The sequence below is a fragment of the Pseudorca crassidens genome, chromosome 2 (genome assembly GCF_039906515.1).
Source record: "Pseudorca crassidens isolate mPseCra1 chromosome 2, mPseCra1.hap1, whole genome shotgun sequence".
Classification (NCBI taxonomy): Eukaryota; Metazoa; Chordata; class Mammalia; order Artiodactyla; family Delphinidae; genus Pseudorca; species Pseudorca crassidens.
Genome location: NC_090297.1, coordinates 15,800,185 through 15,819,441, shown reverse-complemented (window position 1 = coordinate 15,819,441; position 19,257 = coordinate 15,800,185). Strand labels below are relative to the sequence as shown.

Genomic DNA, 19,257 nt, shown 5'->3' with positions numbered 1-19,257 from the left:
CTTATGGGCTGGGCCCAGACCAGTTATCCCAGTGTCCGGGCTGCAGGTGAGACGTGCCCTGCTGACCACTCATGAATGCGCAGAGATTCCTGCATCTGGGAAATGGCAAAGCAGGGGCGAGTCAGCTGCAGAGCCCACTGTACTACACCTGGGACTCATTTTGATGACCCACAGGAACATCAGGCAACTGGAAGAACTGCCGGGGATTAGCCCAGGGCCAGTGCTTGGTCCAGGCCTTCCCCGTGGCCTTGGTCTCTCTACCTGAACAGTGGGGAGGCCTCTCCCATTTCCTTTCTCATGAGGCTTGTAGAGAGAGCATGGGTCCATGGCAGTAGGAAAATGATGCCCCTCTGAGAAGCCAGAGAGGAGGGGAGAGCTGGCCAGGCAGGCGGGGTCAGGTGAGGTTGGGGACACCTCCTGCCACGATGTCCTTTTGTGATGTCCAGGCAGCGGGTGCTCAGGTATCTGTGCTCTCCCTGCAGTGTGCAGAGAACACCAAGTTCCTGGTCCGGGCCTCCTACCTGGAGATCTACAATGAAGACGTCCGTGACCTGCTGGGTACTGACACCAAGCAGAAGCTGGAGGTGGGTGCAGCCCCGGCAGGGGTGGGTGGGGGCAGCTAGAGGGGGAGGTTGGCATTGGGGGTGCTCCCTCAGAAATATGGGGAAGGGTCCTGAGGACACAGGCGCTGGTTCAGACTAGAATGGGGAGTTTTGAACTTGAATTTTGGAGTAGTCTCAGAGTCTGTGAGGCAGGGGAGGGGTTACTGGGCCTCTCCGCACCGCGCAAGGGGAGGGGAGGCCTTCTCTGGGGCAGTGCCACTTACATCTGTTGAAATAGATGGAATTTGGTGACGGATTTCATTTGAAAAAAGGGTTCCACTTCTAAAAAATTATTTTGAAAAATTCTAAGGGACTTTCAAGCTTAAAAGGTAATAGTGATCATTTTTTGAGCACTTACTGTTTACTCACTGCTTTAGGCATGTTATCCCATTTAATACTCCCAGTCACCTCGTTAGGTAGATACAGGCTTCCCCCACTCTCAGAAAGCAGAGCGAGTGTTTTGTAAAAGCTGAAATGGCATAAAGGGAAGAGTATCCCCTGCTTTCCAAAGTCTTGATTCCACTTTGCTTTTATGAAAGACTGACATTAGTACGATAAAGGCTTTTTTGGTAAAAGTGAAAATCGGATTTCTTTCCGACTTGAACTCAGAGAAAGTTGGGGATACCCATATTATTATCCTCAGTTTACCGACGTGGGAAGGGAGGTTTACAGAGGGTAATTAACGTGCCCAAGCTTCAACTGCAGGGAGCTGGGCCAAACCTGGAGTTGAGCCCAGATCTGTGTGACATCAGGTTCCTGCATCGCAAACATGCGATGGGCTCAGATTCTGGGACCTTGTCCCCCTCTGAAAGGGGTCTGGTGTGGAGGTGTCCAAAGATCGATGATATGACCTCAGAATGTTGTTGTGAGGATTGACGAGGGTAACAAGGGTGAGCTGCTGAGCAGAGGGTCAGCGCATAGTAGGGGCTCGATGTGTGAGCCCTTTCGTGCCATTGGGATTCCAAGAAAGGATGAGGAATATGATCTGGGGGTTGCAAAATGGACTCAAGACAGAAAAAACTAGGGCTGGCCCAACTGGTCACTGAGCATTGCTCACCTCGTAAATTGTCCTCAGTCTCCTGAAAGGCTAGAATCAGAATGAAAGGACATCATTTCCCAGCTGGGTGAAGCAGAATTAGATGCTTTGAGGGCTCTATCAAGATAGGCAGAATGGGGCTTCCCTGGGCGCAGTGGTTGAGAGTCCGCCTGACGATGCAGGGGACACGGGTTCGTGCCCCGGTCCGGGAGGATCCCACATGCCGCGGAGCGGCTGGGCCCGTGAGCCATGGCCGCTGAGCCTGCGCGTCCAGAGCCTGTGCTCCGCAACGGGAGAGGCCACAACAGTGAGATGCCCGCGTACCGCAAAAAAAAAAAAAAAAAAAAAAAAAAAAGGCAGAACATGGCTGACCCTTTGGGGAGCCCAGCGAGGTCAAGTGACCTGCCAGGACTGGACAGCCAGGTGGTGGCAAGGCTGGACCAGGTCCGGGACCTTTGGGCAAGGCTTGTTTATGTCTCCCCTCTGGGACTCTCTGAATCCTGGATGGGCCAGGTCAAGTCCAAGGAGGAGGGACTTCCCTGGTGGTTCAGTGGTTAAGACTCCTCACTCCCAATGCGGGGGGCCTGGGTTCCATCCCTGGTCAGGGAACTAAGATCCCGCATGCTGCACGGCGTGGCCAAAAAAAAAAAGTCCAAGGAGGAGCCCAATGAGGGGAGACTGACCCAGATCTGTGGCCAGCATGCTGGTGGCTGCCCCCAGACTCTGGGGCTTCTTATCTGACCAAGAAACCAATGCCCGCCTCCAGGCCCCCCACAAGAGGCCCACAACCAGCGGTGGAGGTTGAACTGCCTCCTTCAGAGTCAGAATGCCTGAGCTGGGGGAATGTCAGTCATTAATGAGCATCAGTCCTGGGAGGTTGCTGTGGAGATTCCCATTCTGCAGATGAGGAGAGGAGGCTGGGAAAGAGGAGGTGACTTGCCTGTGGCCACTAGGTTAGGAAGCCACAGAGTCAGGGTTGGACATTTTCCGTGGCCCAACTGCCTAAATCTCCCCAGGGAACAGGCCTTGACAGCCACGGGAGGGGGCGCAGAACCAGATAAAGGGGCTGCTGCCGATGCCCCCCAGTCTTCCAGACCCTCCCTGACCTCTAGATTGGACAGGACGTTGGGATCACCTGGGTCCCGTCCCACCCCATCCATGTGGGGCAGGGCTGTTTCCCTGCTCAGATCCAGAGCCCCCCACTTGCCCCTAGGCCCTCCAGTTGTCCTGGCTTCATTTGGAGGGACTGTGAGTTCCTCTCTGACCCGCAACCATTGTATGGCCCAACTGAACAAATCCGACCCCAGGGAGCAGCCGTTTTGAAAAACAACTTGCTTGTGCTGGCCAGATAGTGGGAAAATCCTTAAAATTTTGAGCCAGAAAGACCCTTAGAGAGCTTCTAAGTCCAGTCCTCTCATGGTACAGATGAGGAAGCTGAGTCCCACGGAGGGGAAGGGACTTGGCCAAGGTCACACAGCAAATTACTAGTAATGGCGCTAATACCAGAATATGTGGGATCTGAGTCGTCAGGTGCTTTCCTCCCAGACTTTTCCGGGTGGGAAGTATAGGAAACCCGGGGGGCAGTGAGAAGCGAGTAGTGGGGTTCCATGTGAGGGAGGAACATTCATGAGTTGAGTCATCCATTCAACAGAGACTTACTGGGAAGGCCCTGGAGGTCAGGCCACAGACTACAGCAGGTCCACAGGGGTGTGAACTCCCCCACCCCCAGTCCCCGTCCAGACCAGGACGGGCCCCCAGCCCCCTCCTCCTCACCTCCTCGCAGACACAGCAGTGCTCTGCCCTTTCTACACAGGCACCTCCAGCCACCCAGCTGGGGTCTTTCCACTGTCTTCTCTCTCCTGGAGCTGGAGCAGCTGAGTCATAACTCAGCCCCCAGACGGGGGCATGGGGATGGGAGCAAGGCACAGGGAGTTGCTCCTGCTTTTCGGCCCCGAAAGGCCAGCCTGCAGCATCGGGGCCCCTGCCAGCCCCCTCCACTTCCTCCATATCATGGACCCTAGGATGGGTTCGGTTACCCAGGCCCTGCGGGCCCAAGGGCTGGCAGCTGCCTGTACGTGGTCCAGCAGGACCACAGGCCTCAGGCTTGGTGAGCCAGGCCGCCAGTGACAGATGTGCTCAGAGACATTGCCCATGGGTGCCTGGAGCTCTCTCAGAGCAGGGACAGCTGGGTTCTGTATAACCCTCACAACAGCCTTAGGAGGAGCTGCTGTTCAAGAACCAGCCCAAGGGCACAGTCAGTAAAGGGTGGAGATGGAATTTGCACCCAGGTGGCCAGGCCCCACAGCACAGCCCAGGGCCTGGTAATTCTGCTAATGAGAGTGGTTAGATCAGCGAGGGCCAGCAAGGGATTTGGGGAAGCCGATTACACCCCCTCCCCCAACACCACGAACCACCATCACGGAACCCAGCTCAGTGCTGGGTGGCGGAGGTGGGGCCCTCAGGGGCCTCTGCAGTTGGTTCCCGCAGCCGGCGTCGGGCCAGTGGCAGGACCCCGCACCTCCATGGGGGCGTTTCCCGGCCGGCTGTGGTCCCGTCCTGCATGCGCGTCGCGCCCCCGCACTCGGCCGCATCCCAGCTGGTTGCCATGGCGACCGCGCTCCGCCTGGCATCCGGGAGGAACAGTTACCAAGGAATGCGGGGCGGGGCTGGCGCCTGACACTCGGGAGGTGGGTGGAGGCCGGAACAGCAGGGGAGGGGTGGAGGGATCCAGAAGGTCGGGAGGTGAGGGGGCGAGCCCTCCTGGGCCTAAAAATAGGGTGGGAGGGAGACCCCTACATTAGGTGTTGCCTCCCCTGACCTCCTTTCCTGCTCGTGAGGTTGCTCAGGCTGGAGAGGACGGCCTCATCCTCTTGGTATCTGTGTTCACCGAACCCCCTCCAGAAACCCCCACAGAGCTCCTTTCACATCCATTCTCTTTTCGATCCTCCCAAAAGTCTTGTGGAAATAGGATTTATCATCCTCATTTTACAGATGAGGAAACCGAGGCCGAGAGAGGCAAAATGACTTCCCCAACTAGCAAGTCACAGAACCAGGTTTCTAACCCGGGTCTGTCTGACTGGATAGGAAACTGCGTTCTTCCTGAGGCCAGGAGCAGCCATCCGTCACCTGCGCCTAGCATGTACCAGGCAGGCGTCTAGCCTCTGAGAGTGTGGCAGTGACCAAAGCAGGCACACAGCATCCCAGGCTACCATCAAGCCCTGCTCTGTTTGCAGGCTCTCCTGCTCCTGTCCTTTGAGCTCCGTCCTCACAGCCACCTTCTAGGTCAAGGTCAGCCCTTTGTCATATCAAACTTCAGTTACTCCAGGATGCTGCAGCCTCTCTCCAAGCCCTGCCTCTGGAGTCTTCCACTGCCGGTGACCCCAGTGCTGCCCTGCCACTAATAGCTGTGTGACCTTCAGAAAGCCACTTAACCTTTCTTTGCCTCCGTCGCTTATCTGTTCCGTGAAACCCAGTCCTTCGGTCTGGGTCTGGCTCTTTCTCCGGACTTGGGGAGATAGGGCAAGCCTGTGCTTGCCCCCCTCTGCCCCCCACCCTGCTCTGCAGCAGGGGCCCAGCCCCACCTGGGACCCTGAAGCTGCCCCGGGGCAAAGCATCTGAGCCTACTCTGGCTCAGACCAGCGGACAGATGACTTCTGTCCTAATTCATTCTGCTCTTCCCAGAGTGGTTTTATTTCCTCTCACATTGCTTTTCACAGCTCTGTGTCAGCAACAAAACGGCTCAGCTGCCTGGAGAGCAAGCACGCAGCAGTCAGATAAATTGATTTACTCGCTGCCATCGTGCTGAGGGCTGGGGGCCAGTGGGAGTTCTGGGCGCAAATGGCCCTTCACCCGCCATGATCCAAGGGTCTGGGAACATTCTTGTTGCCGTGGAGCCGCGGCAGGGAGGCGAGCAGAAGCCACGTTGGCAGGTCAGGGGAGAAGCACTCAGAGCCCTTGGGTGAATGACTACAGACAGGGTCGGCCCCCGGGAGCTGAAGCCCCAGACCAGAAGCCGCCTTCACAACCACAGCACTAACAACAACAGTGAGACCGCGGCTGCCATTTATGAAGCAGTAACCATGTGCCAGGCATCATGCCATGCGTTGTACGAGCCTTAGTTTACAGAATCCTCACCACCTCCCTAAGGGATAGGTATCTTGTACCCATTTTACAGATGTGGAAACGGAGGCTCAGAGAGATGATGTCACTGACCCAAGGTCCCACAACAAGGGAGAGGCGGGGGTGGGTTTGAGGCTGGTTCTACCTAGGACAAACCCCAACCTGTGACAGGGAATCCGAGGTGCCAACCCGCCCTGCAGGAGGGCAGAGGTGGTGGGAGCTGGGCCCTTCCCCCAGGTTCCCCAGGGAGCCCTGACCCGTGCCTCTTGCCCGCAGCTGAAGGAGCACTCGGAGAAGGGGGTGTACGTGAAGGGGCTCTCCATGCACACGGTGCACAGTGTGGCCCAGTGCGAGCGCGTCATGGAGACGGGCTGGAAGAACCGCTCGGTTGGCTACACGCTGATGAACAAGGACTCTTCCCGCTCCCACTCCATCTTCACCATCAGCATCGAGATCTACGCGGTGGGTATGTGGGGCCGGGTGGGGACGGAGGGGGCCGGACCACCAAGCCGGGTGCCTGCTTCTAGTAGCCCAGACCCTTCACCACATGGAGCCTCGAGGGCCGCAACTGGGAAGAGATGCTGGGGTTGCCTGGAGGAAACACAAGAGGACTGTCCCTGTGCCAGGACCCACGTTTCCAGGATAAACAGCATCATCAACAACAACAATAATAATACTGGTAGCTACCATTGAGCACTTTCTACGTGCCATGCAATGTATTTGCATTAGCTCATTTGCTCCTTCCAACAACCCCATGAGGTGGATACTCATATCATCCCTATTTTACAGATGAGTGAGGAAATCGCGGTCACACAACTAGAAGGTCTTCGAGCTGGGCCTCTATCCCAGGGGTCTGCCCCCAGAGTGTGTGCCACCCAGAACTTTAGGATTCTCCTCTTTCTTTTTTTTTTTTTCGGTATGCGGGCCTCTCACTGTTGTGGCCTCTCCCGTTGCGGAGCACAGGCTCCGGACGCGCAGGCTCAGCGACCATGGCTCACGGGCCCAACCGCTCCGCGGCACGTGGGATCTTCCCGGACCGGGGCACGAACCCGTGTCCCCTGCATCGGCAGGCAGACTCCCAACCACTGTGCCACCAGGGAAGCCCTCTCCTCTTTCTTTAGCATTCTCTACTCCAAAGCCATCTCACTCTTTCTTTATTTCTGGAAGAGTTACTGAGAAAAAGAAGAAGGAAAGGAACTCGTTTATTTCAGGCCACCTATAGACGCTGTGCTGAGTCCTTTACACACCTCATTCTATTTAAAGCCCACAACAGTCCTAAATGCAGGCATTATCATTCCCATTAACAGATGAGGAAACGGAGGCTCTGAGAGGTCAAGTGACCTGCTTGTTCAAGGTCTTACTTAAGTGCTTCAAGGTACCGCTTAACTGCTAAGTGGTAGAGCTGGGATTTGAACCCAGGTTTCTCTGACATCTGGGTTTTTCCCACTAACACTGCCGTTGCCTCCAAGTTTGTGGTTCATCACAAACAGAACTCTGGAGAGCAGTGGAGCAGGAAGCAGCCTCAGCCCAACTAGGAGCATAATTTTGGAGAGATCCCAGCCCAAGGTGAAGGCCTGGGTTGACAGAACCCCCAGCAGCACACTGCCTACCTGTGTGGTGACCTGGCTCCAGGCCAACCCCCTGGTGCTGGCTGGGTCAGAGTCTCCCCCAGGGGTGATGATATGGGGAGGGCGGGTGGTGTGATCACCTCCTCATATGATGATGCTGTAGGTGGGGGCAGGGACTAGGGCCTGAGAGGACAGATCAGGAGGGAGGAGGAGAGAGTGGCCCTGTGGGGTGCCTCTTGGTCTCTGCAGATGGGTTTGAAGGATGAGGCAGGCTGCCTGCAAACAGGCTTTTTAAAAATTTTAAAGATGTTTTTTATTTCCATTATAAAATAAGTTCAATAAAGATTTAGGAGTTAGAGAAAGGTAGGGGAAATTACTCATAAACACAACCATTAACATTTAAGCATATGTTATTTTGATCCTTTTTTTCCCTGTGCAAATTTTAAACACTCTTAAAATCTTCTGCTCTATATAAAGTTTCTTCCCCATGTTTCATTTCCCATGCCATCCCTAAGAATGTTCCCACATCGTTCCTGCCATGTCTTCCTGACCATGGAAGGTGACTGAAGGACCGCGCATCAGTCAGCACCCTCCTCTACCCGGCCCTCCACAAGCTCTTTTTTTTTTTTTTTTCTACAAGCTCTTAATGCTGTTTCTGTTTTCTCAGTGTTGTAAATAATGCCATGATGAACATCTTTGTGTACAAAGCCTTTTCTGCTTTTATTTATTTATTGTTAAAAATGTATTTATTTATTTATTTTTGGCTGCGTTGGGTCTTCCTTGCTGCACACGGGCTTTCTCTAGTTGCGGCGAGCGGGGTCTACTCTTCGTTGTGGTGCGCAGGCTTCTCGTTGTGGTGGCTTCTCTTGCTGCGGAGCATAGGCTCTAGGCGCGGGCTTCAGTAGTTGTGGCTTGCAAGCTCTAGAGCACAGGCTCAGTAGTTGTGGCGCATGGTCTTAGTTGTTCCGTGGCATGTGGGATCTTCCCGGACCAGGGATCGAACCTGTGTCCCCTGCATCGGCAGGCGGATTCTTAACCACTCTGCCACCAGGGAAGTCCCCTTTTCTGCTTTTAGAGTCATCTCCTCAGATTAGATTCACTGGAGCAGGCCTCCTGGGGCACGGGTACAAACCTGTTTAAGGCTCCCGGTACATTCTGCAAAGAGCTTTCCAAAAGGGCATTTCCAAGTCCCTCCTTCCTGCTGCTCCTTAAGAAAAAAATAGCCCAAAGAATCAAGCCCCTTGCATGTCCAAGCTTCCACTGGATGCCAGCCAGACCTTTTTACTTCAGGTAGCTGTGCTCATGGGCAAAACCAGGCCAATTCTGGTTTCAGCCAGCAGGAAACTAAGGAGGAAGCCCCTGCTCCTCCCCCCTATTTCATTTGGAACCGTTTACCATGTCCTCTGGTGACAGTAAGAATTATTAATAGTATCAAGAGCCGCAGGCTGTCATTTGAGGAGCACTTGCTGCGTGCCAGGCATGACCCCGAGCCCCTCACGCCCGTGCTCTCTGTGTAATCCTCACAACAGCCCTCAGGGTGGGTCTTAGATTCCCATGTTACTAAGAGAAAGCCGAGGCTCAGAGTTAATTTCCCTGAGTTCCACAGCTGCCGAGGGATAGAATCGAGACCGGATCCCTCAGGTCTCTGCCTTCAAAACCTGTGCTCCAGGCCCCTGCTGCCAGCCAGTGCCCGGCTCCCGTCACCCCCAGAACACGGGTCTGCCCTGCCAGCACAGCTGCGGTCGCTGCAGAGCTGGGCTCGTTCTCAGGGCAAACGAATCCCTGCTGTGTGCTGGGCCCTGTGTGGACTCCGTACAAGCGTGCTGTCCGTTTGCTCCTTCCAACAACCAACGCTGGTGGGGAGCTATCGTTAGTCTCATTTTGTTGATGTGAGAACTGAGGGTCAGAGAGGTGCGTGGCTTTGCCAAGGTCACACAGCAAGTAGGAGGCAAGACTTGGATGGGAACTGGGTCCAAGGCTCTCCAAAGCCGATGTTTTTTGCATTGAGGGATTCAGCTCCCTGGTGACCCAATCATATCCCCTCACTGCCTCCCACTGCCCCCACCCCGCCCCGCCCCGCCGTTGCCTCACAAGGAATCTGTAAGAGCTGTCTCGATAGCCGTAAGAAATCCTGCAGCACTCAGAGAGCAGCCTGTGCCTCCCAACCTCCGCTCCCTGGAGTCAGTTGGCCCTGGCTTCTGCTCTTGGAAGCTGTGTGACCTTAGGCATGTTAAATGCCCTTTCTGAGCTTCACTTTTCTCATCTGTAACGGCACAATCCTAGCACCCCCTTCATGGGGCTCCTGTGCAGCTGAAATGAGACCCTCGGTGGGTGGGGAGCACCCAGGGTCTCCTTACCGTGGGGCTCACCCCAGGGCCCTCACCCCTCTGCCTGGTCTGTCTGCAGATGAGCGGGGCAAGGACCACCTCCGGGCAGGCAAGCTGAACCTGGTGGACCTGGCAGGCAGCGAGCGGCAGTCCAAGACGGGTGCCACGGGGGAGCGGCTCAAGGAGGCCACCAAGATCAACCTGTCGCTGTCGGCGCTGGGCAACGTCATCTCGGCCCTGGTGGACGGGCGCTGCAAACACATCCCCTACCGGGACTCGAAACTGACGCGGCTGCTGCAGGACTCGCTGGGCGGCAACACCAAGACACTGATGGTGGCCTGCCTGTCGCCCGCTGACAACAACTACGCTGAGACCCTCAGCACGCTGCGCTACGCCAACCGAGCCAAGAACATCAGGAACAAGCCTCACATCAACGAGGACCCCAAGGATGCCCTCCTGCGCGAGTACCAGGAGGAGATCAAGAAGCTCAGGGCGATTCTGGCTCAGCAGATGAGCCCCAGCAACCTGTCAGGTGGGCGGCAGGGGGAGGGAGTGGAAGGGAGGGCCCGGGACGAAAAAGGCCCTCTCCCTTTGTCTTCCGGGGCATGGAAGCAATGTCCCACCTCCTCGCAACTTCACGTGAGCATAGAGTTTTGAACAGCCGGGGAGAGCCCTGGTTGGTGACGGCCCAGATGGTTTCTGCTCGCCGATGACCCAGCATGAGGCCCGTCTGCCTGGCCTGTCCCATCAGCTGGAGGCTCTGTCCCCCGTTCCTTGCCTCTAGGCTGCACATCCATCCTCCCTCCTGTCTGCCTGCTGTCTCCATGGCAGCGTGGTGATGCTGTGCTGCTTAGCAGCTAGGTGACTCACCCTCCCCCGACGTCACATGCCCACTCCCAGTTAGGCACTTGTGATGACTGCTCTCACACCCAGGTGTTTGGCTGTCCTCTGGCAGGTAGAAATCTATACCTGGAGCATGGGCCTGCAGGGTCCTTGCAACCAAGGGACTCCAGAGTTTTCTTTATCTGAGAATCCCTTGGGAGAAGGGAGCACTAAAGAGACTGAGTCCATCTGTCCGTTCATCCACCTCCCCACCCACCTTCCTCTCTATCCGTCCATTCTACACACCCACTGATCTACTCATCCACCCAGGTATCCATCCACCCACCCAGGTATCCATCCATCTACCCATCCATCCACCTACCCACGCATCCGTCCATCTACCCATCCATCCACCCATCCACTCAACCCACCTGTCCTCCCACCCACTCCGTTGTTTATCCATCCACCCACCCATCCATCCTACCGTCCACATGTCCACCTACTCATTCACTCTGTCCTGTCATCCATCCTTTTATCTATCTTTCCTCTCACCCCGCCCCCATCCATTCATACCTGCTCTGTGTGTGGACCTGTGCTGGGCATGGGGACACAGAGATGAGTCAGATCCAGGCTCTGCCTCGTGGGTATACCTGGTTTCCCGGGGGAGAAGGACACTCCAGCAGAGCGTCGTGTGCATCTGGCGCAGAGATCTGTACAGGGCACTGCAGGGCAGAAGGGAGTGTGTGGCCAAGGCTACCTGGGGTAGGGTGTGGTCAGTCAGGGAGGGCTTCACAGTGGAGAAGGGGTGATTGATTGAACAGAGTCTTGGGGGATGAGAAGTCTCCTGTTAGACAGGATGAGAGTGGTCAGTCTGTGCAGAGATGCACAAGGTCTGAGGTCTGTTTGGGGACCCACAGGTAGTTCTGCCGACTGCCTGGCGGCTCGGGTGGTGGGAGATGGCTATGTAGGGGCTGGCCGGGCCTGGAGTGCAGAGGCCCTTGAACACCACTGTGAGGGGTTCCGCTTGGGCAATCTGCCTTCCTCCTCTTTCCCTCCTGCCCCACCCCTGACCCTGCTTAACCCCCCTGATCAGTGAGGGGAAGCTAGATGGAGGAATGGCGAGGGGAACCAGGAGGGAGTTGGGGCTGCTCTGCCGGTGGCTCCCCTGACCCAGCAGCTGACACGCCTGCAGACTTCCCATGGTTATCACGGCAGCCTTGGGGGGTCAGGGCTCTTAGCATCCCCTCTTCCTGGATCTGGAGCATGGAGCCCAGCAAGCTGAAATGGCGGAGGCAGGGCAGGCGGGGAGCTGAGATCAGGGCAGTAATCACCGGTTCACGTCCTGGCTCCTCGGGGAAGCATCTTAGCCCCCCTGAGCCTCAACGTTCTCATCTGTAAAGTGGAGGTAATGACAGCACCTGCCTTGTTATTGCTGTGGGGTGGTTGAGAGGATTGCACGAGATGATTCACGTGTGGGCTTAGCACGGAGCCTGGCACGTAAGGCTCAACAGACGGTACCGGATGCTTGAACGTTATAGTTGGGTCTTGAAACCAGGTGTGTCTGACTCAAAGCTCCAGGTGTTTCCAGCACAGGCACTTAACTGTTAGCGTTGCCCTCTCAGCCCTGGTTCTCCCTCTGGTCATTGGCATATTTCTCCCTCCCCACTTTCAGCAGAACTGGAAACATTGGTCTGTTTTCACTGGCCCTCCGTGCTCTGCTCTCCTGCCCCTAGTCCAGGCAGGCCCTGCGCCCCCATCCCACTGAAGCTGCCCTTGTCGTGGATGCCCTCCTGGTTGTTAAATCCAGTGATCGGTCCTCAGGAGGCCTCAGCTGTCCTCTTAGCATCAGCTGACTCAGATGACCCCTTCCCTTCTCCTTGAAACCCTTGCTTCCTGGACGCCCTTTGTCCTAGTTCTCCTGCCTCTGCAGCCACTCCTTCTCAGCTCCCTTGTGTGAGTCTCTCCATCCCTAACCTCCTGATGTCAGGCTGTCCCAGGGCCGGTCCTCTAGCCTTTTCTCTCTCTACACTCCTAAGGTGGGCTCATCTGGTCTCATGTCTTTATTTTTTTATTATTATTAATTTTTATAAATTTATTTATTTTTGGCTGCATTGGGTCTTCGTTGCAGTGAGCGGGCTTCTCACTGTGGTGGCTTCTCTTGTTGTGGGCTCTAGGCACGCCTAGGCACTCTAGGCGCGTGGGCTTCAGTAGCTGTGGCAGGCGGGCTCAGTAGTTGTGGTTCGCGGGCTCTAGAGCACAGGCTCAGTAGTTGTGGCGTATGGGCTTAGTTGCTCCACGGCATGCGGGATCTTCCTGGACCAGGGCTCGAACCCGTGTCCCCTGCATTGGCAGGTGGATTCTTAACCACTGCACCACCAGGGAAGCCCTGGTCTCACATCTTTAAACACCACCTCCGTGCTCATGATTCTCACAGCCTGGCTGTGTGACGCGTGTCCAGGTCTTAATTTATAAAGGTGACTGAGTGGTGACACAGAGAGGTCAATGTCATTGAAAGAAAGGGTAATGTTACTCAGTTACCCTGGAAATGAGAGGCACGCCATGCAGGGCCACAGGGGGAAGTACCAGTGTGGGTCAGGAGGCAGAGAGGAGCGAGGGACAGCCGGGGCCAGAGCCTTTATCGGGGTGTTGGTGGAAAGACACAGCCATGCAGGAAAAACAGCTCAGGACTGGCTAGCTTGAGTAAGTCCGACAGCATTGGGGCATAAGGGCTGTCCCTGCTTGCCTGGTCCTGGCCCCGGTTGACTTTGGGCAGGGGAAATACTGGCTGTGTGGGAGAGTTAGATAGAGGTGGGTGTGGACTCAGAATTGGTTGGTTTGCACATGAAAGGGTTGCTCCTCCGGACAAGCTGTTTACTCCCTCTAGGAATTGGCTGGCCCTGGGAGGGGCCGTCTCTTCCTGGCCATCAAGTCTCCCAGGATGTCAAAAACATCAGGAAGTAAAACCCAAACCTGATTGATAAACCATGTCTGATTTCCAGACTTGGCCATCTGGCCATCTATCTAATTGTCATTCCAAACTTAACATATTGGACCCTGAACGCTCGACCTTTCCCAGACCTGCTTGTCCTGCAGCTGTCCCCAGCCAGTGACTCCTTCCAGGTGTTCAAGCCAGAAACCTTGGGGTCATGCTGGGCTTTTCACTTTTGCTCAAACCTCAATCCAGTCCAGCAGTAGATCCTGTTGTCTCTACCTTTAAAGCAGGTCCAGAATCTGTGCCATTGTCCCCCCAGTACATTCTCCACACAGCAACCAGGGAGCTCCTGTTCAAATACAAGTCCTTTCGCTGCCCTGCCCAAACCCTCCAATGGCCTGGTTTAACCCAGAGTTGAAGCTAAAGCCCTCGCCACGGCTTGCGAGTTTCCCTCTCTGACCTGCTCTGCTCTTCGCTCGTACTCTCCCTCGCTCACTCTGCTCCAGCCTCAGTGGCCTCCCGCCTGTTCCTGGAACAGCCACAGCCCCTGCCTGCCACAGGACCTTTGCACTCACCATTCCTTTCTGTCTGTCCCCAGGATCTCTGCCTGCCCCACTCCCTCACTTCCTTCAAATAACTGCTTTCCTCCCACCTTGTCTAAGAGGTCTTTCCTGTCCACACTATTAAAATTGCAGCCCTTCCCCCTGATCCTTATTTCTCAGCACCCTCCCTGCTTTCCTTCTCTTAGAAAATATTACCTTGTTAACATGTTATGCATTTTGCTTACCTTTCTCCCCCAGTTGAAACCAACGTGTGTGTGGAGTCTTGTCTGTTTTGTTTAGTGCCAAACCCCCAGGCCCTGGAACATGTAGGTGCTCAAGAAATACTTGTTGGATGAGTATATGAGCATCTTACACAGAGACATGCTTGAAATAAGTTCAGTACTTTGAGTCTTTTTTGAATGAGCACGCAGTTGCCTTTTTATGGATTTTTGCTTAGTTCCTCCAAACCATGTGCACCTTGGCCTCAGCCCCTCATTTCTGCTTTTCTCCCAGCCCTGCTGAACAATCAGGTTCCCCCAAACCCCGTCCAGATTGAAGAGAAGCTGTTGCCCCCATCTGTGATCCAGCATAACACGGAGGCTGAGAAGCAGCTGATCCGGGAGGTGAGACCCTGGGCAGGTGGAGAAGGGGCAGGCAGGTGGAGCCCAGCAGGAGACCGTCTCCAGAACGATACCATTTCCCCGCCACCATCACGTGGGGGTTGGTACTCCAGTCTCCCTTTGGAGCTCAGAAAGCTGAGGCTCAGAGAGGTGCCATGACCTGCCCAAGGTCACACAGCCAAGGAGAGTCCAAGCCGGGATCTGAACTCGGTTTCCTGATTCCAGAGTACAGTCCGTCCCCCGTCGGTGCCTCTGTGTGCAGAACAGAGAGGGCTGTGGCGTCTGCAGGGCCGCCATCTCTCATCTGTGCTGCATGAAGAGCTGGCTGTGGATTGATGGCAATGGAGAGGGCATCCCTGGCGGTAGGGATGGCCAGTGCCTCGGTGAAGAGGCCAGGGCGGAAGGGCTCTGGGCTGAGAGCAGGCAGCCTGGGTGGGCCGTGGGGACCCCTGGGCACCCATTTGACTTGACCGGTGGATAAGTGGGGCGTTAGCCTTCCAGCAAAAGCTGTCACCTCGGCACCTGGGTCCTCCCACAACTGTGGCTTCCAGCACACTGGGACCCAGCAGGGTAGGTAGCACCCTGATTTACAGATGCGGAGCTGACCCCAGGGGCACTTACACAGCCAGACACGTAGCGTCTCCTACCCCTGGCTTAGGCTCTGTCCTGACTCCAGTCTCTGTTGATTTCCGGAGGTTCCTGCCATTAGAGGGCTGCATTCTGAGACCTGAGCATGTGGTGGGGTTTGACATTCGATGGTCCCTTTAAGTAGGGCACTGGCTTCTTCCTGGTGGAAAACCTAATGCCAGGGAAGGACAGCTCTGTGGAGACTGGGGCCTCGACGTGTCTGCAGCTGGGCTACTGCCACTCAACTATGACCTCAGATGGGAGCAGCCCTGGGCAGGCTGCGGGGGCCTGAGGCCCAGCCTCTGGGAGGCAGACCGGGTAAGGCCTGGGGGAGCCTCAATCCTGTGGGCTGGAGGGCCGGGAGGAATCGACCAAAGAGCCCCCAAGTGCTGCCCATGACAGGCGGAGGCGTTTACTGTTTGGGGAGAGGCTCAACTGTAGCTCCTGGACGGCCCCCTCCGGGCCCCGTCAAGGTTCTGGGAACTCAGCCGCTCATTCTGCCTTTTCCTCTGCTGCTCTGGGACCTCCTGGGGCAGGGGCAGCGGCAGGCTAGCTCTGGGGCCCTGGGCCTGGCTCCCCGGGGCGGGGTGGGGAGGTCCCGGCAGGAGGGGGCCTTTGGGGATGGCTGAGCACGAGCCCACAGGATGAGAGAGGTTGCGCTTCAGGGTGTGTTTTGGAATCTCATAGGGACAGGTGGACGTTGGTCACAAAGCAGTACGGGGAAGGGGGGCGTGGGGCAGGGGTGCTGACCTGGGGCTGGGATGGAAGCCTCCTCCCTGAGGAAGCCGGGTTGGGTGGGCGGGCATCCTGGCTGTGTGATATGCAGGGCGCTGTCGCCTCCTAGTGGTCATAAGGGAGAAGAACGCTGTTCTGGGCCGGCTGCTGGAGTAGCCAGTGATTGGAGGGTCCTTCTGCTCTGGGGATGGGGGTCACCTGCCTCCTCCTCAAGGGCAGCCTAGTGGACGCTGTGTCAGACCGCTGTCCCCTGGCGCTGCCACCACCAAGTCTATTTTATGGCGCTGGAGTTTCTTCTGTGAGCCACACTCAGAGGAAGAGTTGAGGGGGTCTGTCCTCCCTCCCGTTTGTTCTTTCACTTGACTCTCTGTGTGCCTAGACTGTGCTTTCCTTTCCATTCCCGAGCCAGTCAGGATGCTGAGGATGAGGGAGGTGGCCCCTGTGTGTAACAGAGGGTGCCGGGCCGGGAGTCGGCTCAGCCACGGGCTGCAGCTTTGACTCCGTGGGCTTCCGTCTCTAGCTGCACCAGGGGATTTGGACTAGAAGATTCCTAGGGCTCATCCAGCTTTTACATTCCGTGAGTCCAGTTCTTACAGGCTCTGTGCCCGGGCAGGTTGTTTAAGCTCTCCAAGCCTGTTTCCTCATCTCTAGAGTGGGTATAAGGCGGCTTTCCTGCTGCCGGAAGAGGCTGGGCTGTGTAACAGGCGCCAGCCGGGGCTCGGAGGTCTGGGTTTACCCCATTCAGTCATCAACAAGCATTTTCTGAGCACCTACTAGGCGCTGGGCGCTGGAGCCAGAGGCGCAGGTGGGCCCAAGGCAGAGTTTTATTGTTTTTAATATTGGAAGTAGCATGGGAATTCCCTGGCAGTGGTTAGGATTCCGCTGCCAGGGCCTGGGTTGGATCCCAGGTTGGGGAACTAAGATCCCGCAAGCTACATGGTGTGGCAAAAAAAAAAGGAAGTAGTAGAGCATGTTCTGTGGATTGTAGGGAGTGATCTAGAACCGAGGGAGAAGTCCGAGGTATAGGAGGGAGGGGGACTGAAAGAGCAGAGTCCTCCTACGGGGGGTTCGGCTTTGGACGGTTTGTCCTCCGTCACAAGAGGACACAGAGCTTTCGGGCAGAGGGAGGGTGAGGGAGTTCACCTCTGCCCTCTTCAGGGCTCTCTGTGGAGGACCAGACAGGAAATGGGGGGAGCGGAGGGTTTCGGAGAGAGGGAAGGTGGAAGGACTAGGAAAGGGTGGGACACCACTTAGAGGTCCTTCTGAGATTTGGGGTCACACATTTACAGGTGAGAAAGGAAGCCGGTGCTGCCGTGTGTGCGAGTGCGCAGGCCCGTGTGTGCGGGCCCATGTGTGCATCTCCAGCCAGGTCTTGCGGGGGTGTAGGTGCCACTGGGCCTAGGCCTGGGTGTAACTGGGGTCAAGGCTGTGCTGGAGGGAGTAGGGGCGAGTGCTGAAGTGAGGGAGCCAGGGGTGCTTGCTGAGGGATGGATGTAGTGCTGGGCGCTGGGATCCCAGCTGGATGAGGAGGAAGGCGAGGGCGGGCGCAGGGGCAGGAGAAAGCAGGCGGGGCATGGGCTGCAGGTCTCCATGAGGCCATCAGAGAGCTGCGTGGTTCTGGGCAAGTCTGGACCCTCCCTGGGTCTCAGTAACATTGCAGGTATTGCCCTGAGGCTCAATGCATCTCAACTGTGCTGCATAAACCGTTACATTAAAAATATATATTTGTTTATTTGGCTGCGCAGGATCTTCGCTGCCATGTGCGGGATCTTTAGTTGCAGCACGTGGGCTCTTTAGTTGCGGCATGAGGGATCTAGTTCCCTAACCAGGGATCGAACCCAGGCCCCCTGCATTGGGAGCGCAGAGTCTTAACCACCAGACTAGCAGGGAAGTCCCAGAAAACATTAAATTCTAATGGTGGTCAGTCTCCTCTTCCACCCTGAGAGCCCAGGTCTTGCCATCTGTGCTGTTGCTGTCTGTGCTGTTGTAGGAGTCTGTGCTGGTTCTGTACTTCCTGGGGGATCTGCAGGGGTGGGCGTGTGCAGGGGCTCTCCCATCTTTAACCCCGTCCCGCCCCTCTGGCTTACTGCCGCTGCAGGCCCCTCTGTCAGGAGCAGCTCCAGAAGACAGCAGGTCACAGACGAACATTAGTTCATAAAGGCCCGGCCCTCCCTGTGGGGGACGCATATCAGACACCTGAACAGCCTGCCTAGCAGTTCTGCTTCATGCACTTGCTGATTCAGCGGCGATTCCCCGAGTCCCTCCTCTCTGCTAGGCACCGAGGCTGCAAGATGGGAGGATGCGTGTTCTCTGGTGGGGAAGCTGGGCGGTTAATCTATAGTCAAATAAATGCAGAGAATGATGGAACTTATGATCCAGGCTAAGAAGAAATAAGCGAAGTGACAGCGGTGGTGGTGATCTTCTGAGAGGGTAACCAGGGAAGGCCTCTCTGAGAGGTTGTTACCAAGCCGAGGCCTGAAGGGACGAACTTGCCAGGGAGTGAGGGCAAAGGCCCTGAGGCTGGCGGGGTGGGGGGCATGGGGGGGAGTGGGCGTGTCTAGGAGTGGAAAGCGCCTGGCGTGCCCAAGGGTGGCAAAGATGGAGTGGGCTGTCCAGATCACTGGGGACTGGAGGTCAAGTTGAGGAGGTTAGATTTTTATCCTCCAACACGGGAAGCCATTGAAACATGATGCCACGTGGAGAAAGGTTTGGAGCAAGAGTGGAGGTGGGGAACCAGGTCAGACGAGAGCTGGTGGTGATGGCAAAGATGGAGAGAGAAGCAGATGCATACAAATACATTTCGTCTTCGATGGCTTGAGGACTATTTGGTTAAAACATATTTGTTGATGCAGAAAGGTGTTCATGATCTGCTGCTTTGTGGACAACATAGATTACAGACAGGTAGGCATACTATTAGCCCGTTAAAAATGTATAGAGAAAAGTGCAGAAGGGTCTTCACCAGCCAGGAATCATCCTAGTGCTGAGGAGGAATTTTAATTTTGTTCTTTTGGCTTATTTGTATTTTCCGGATTGTTTGAATGACAAAAGAGGATTACTGAAAGCTGCGTTTTGAAGTGGCGATAAATGCTGCCCCTCTTGTTATTCCCCCGCCTCTGCCAGGAGTACGAAGAGCGCCTGGCCCGGCTGAGGGCCGACTATGAGGCAGAGCAGGAGTCCAGGGCCCGGCTGGAGGAGGACATCACTGCCATGCGCAACTCGTACGATGTGAAGCTGTCCGCACTGGAGGAGAACCTGCGCAAGGAGACAGGTGGGCCCCCGCCTCCCAAAGCTGTCGGGAGGGAGGCCAGCCTGCTCTCCTCCTCACCC

The 19,257-nt window shown here is 56.0% G+C and overlaps 1 protein-coding gene across 2 annotated transcripts in view; it reads left to right on the top strand.

Annotated features, from left to right (window-relative positions):
- KIF17 (kinesin family member 17) overlaps positions 1-19,257 on the top strand; it is a 48,271-nt gene that overhangs the window by 6,616 nt on the left and 22,398 nt on the right. For both annotated transcript variants that reach the window (XM_067722709.1, XM_067722706.1), the window contains exons 3-7: positions 483-584; positions 6,034-6,223; positions 9,732-10,184; positions 14,462-14,571; positions 19,051-19,198. In XM_067722709.1, the coding sequence (XP_067578810.1) occupies positions 483-584; positions 6,034-6,223; positions 9,732-10,184; positions 14,462-14,571; positions 19,051-19,198 (1,003 nt within the window). The remainder of the gene's footprint in view (positions 1-482; positions 585-6,033; positions 6,224-9,731; positions 10,185-14,461; positions 14,572-19,050; positions 19,199-19,257) is intronic.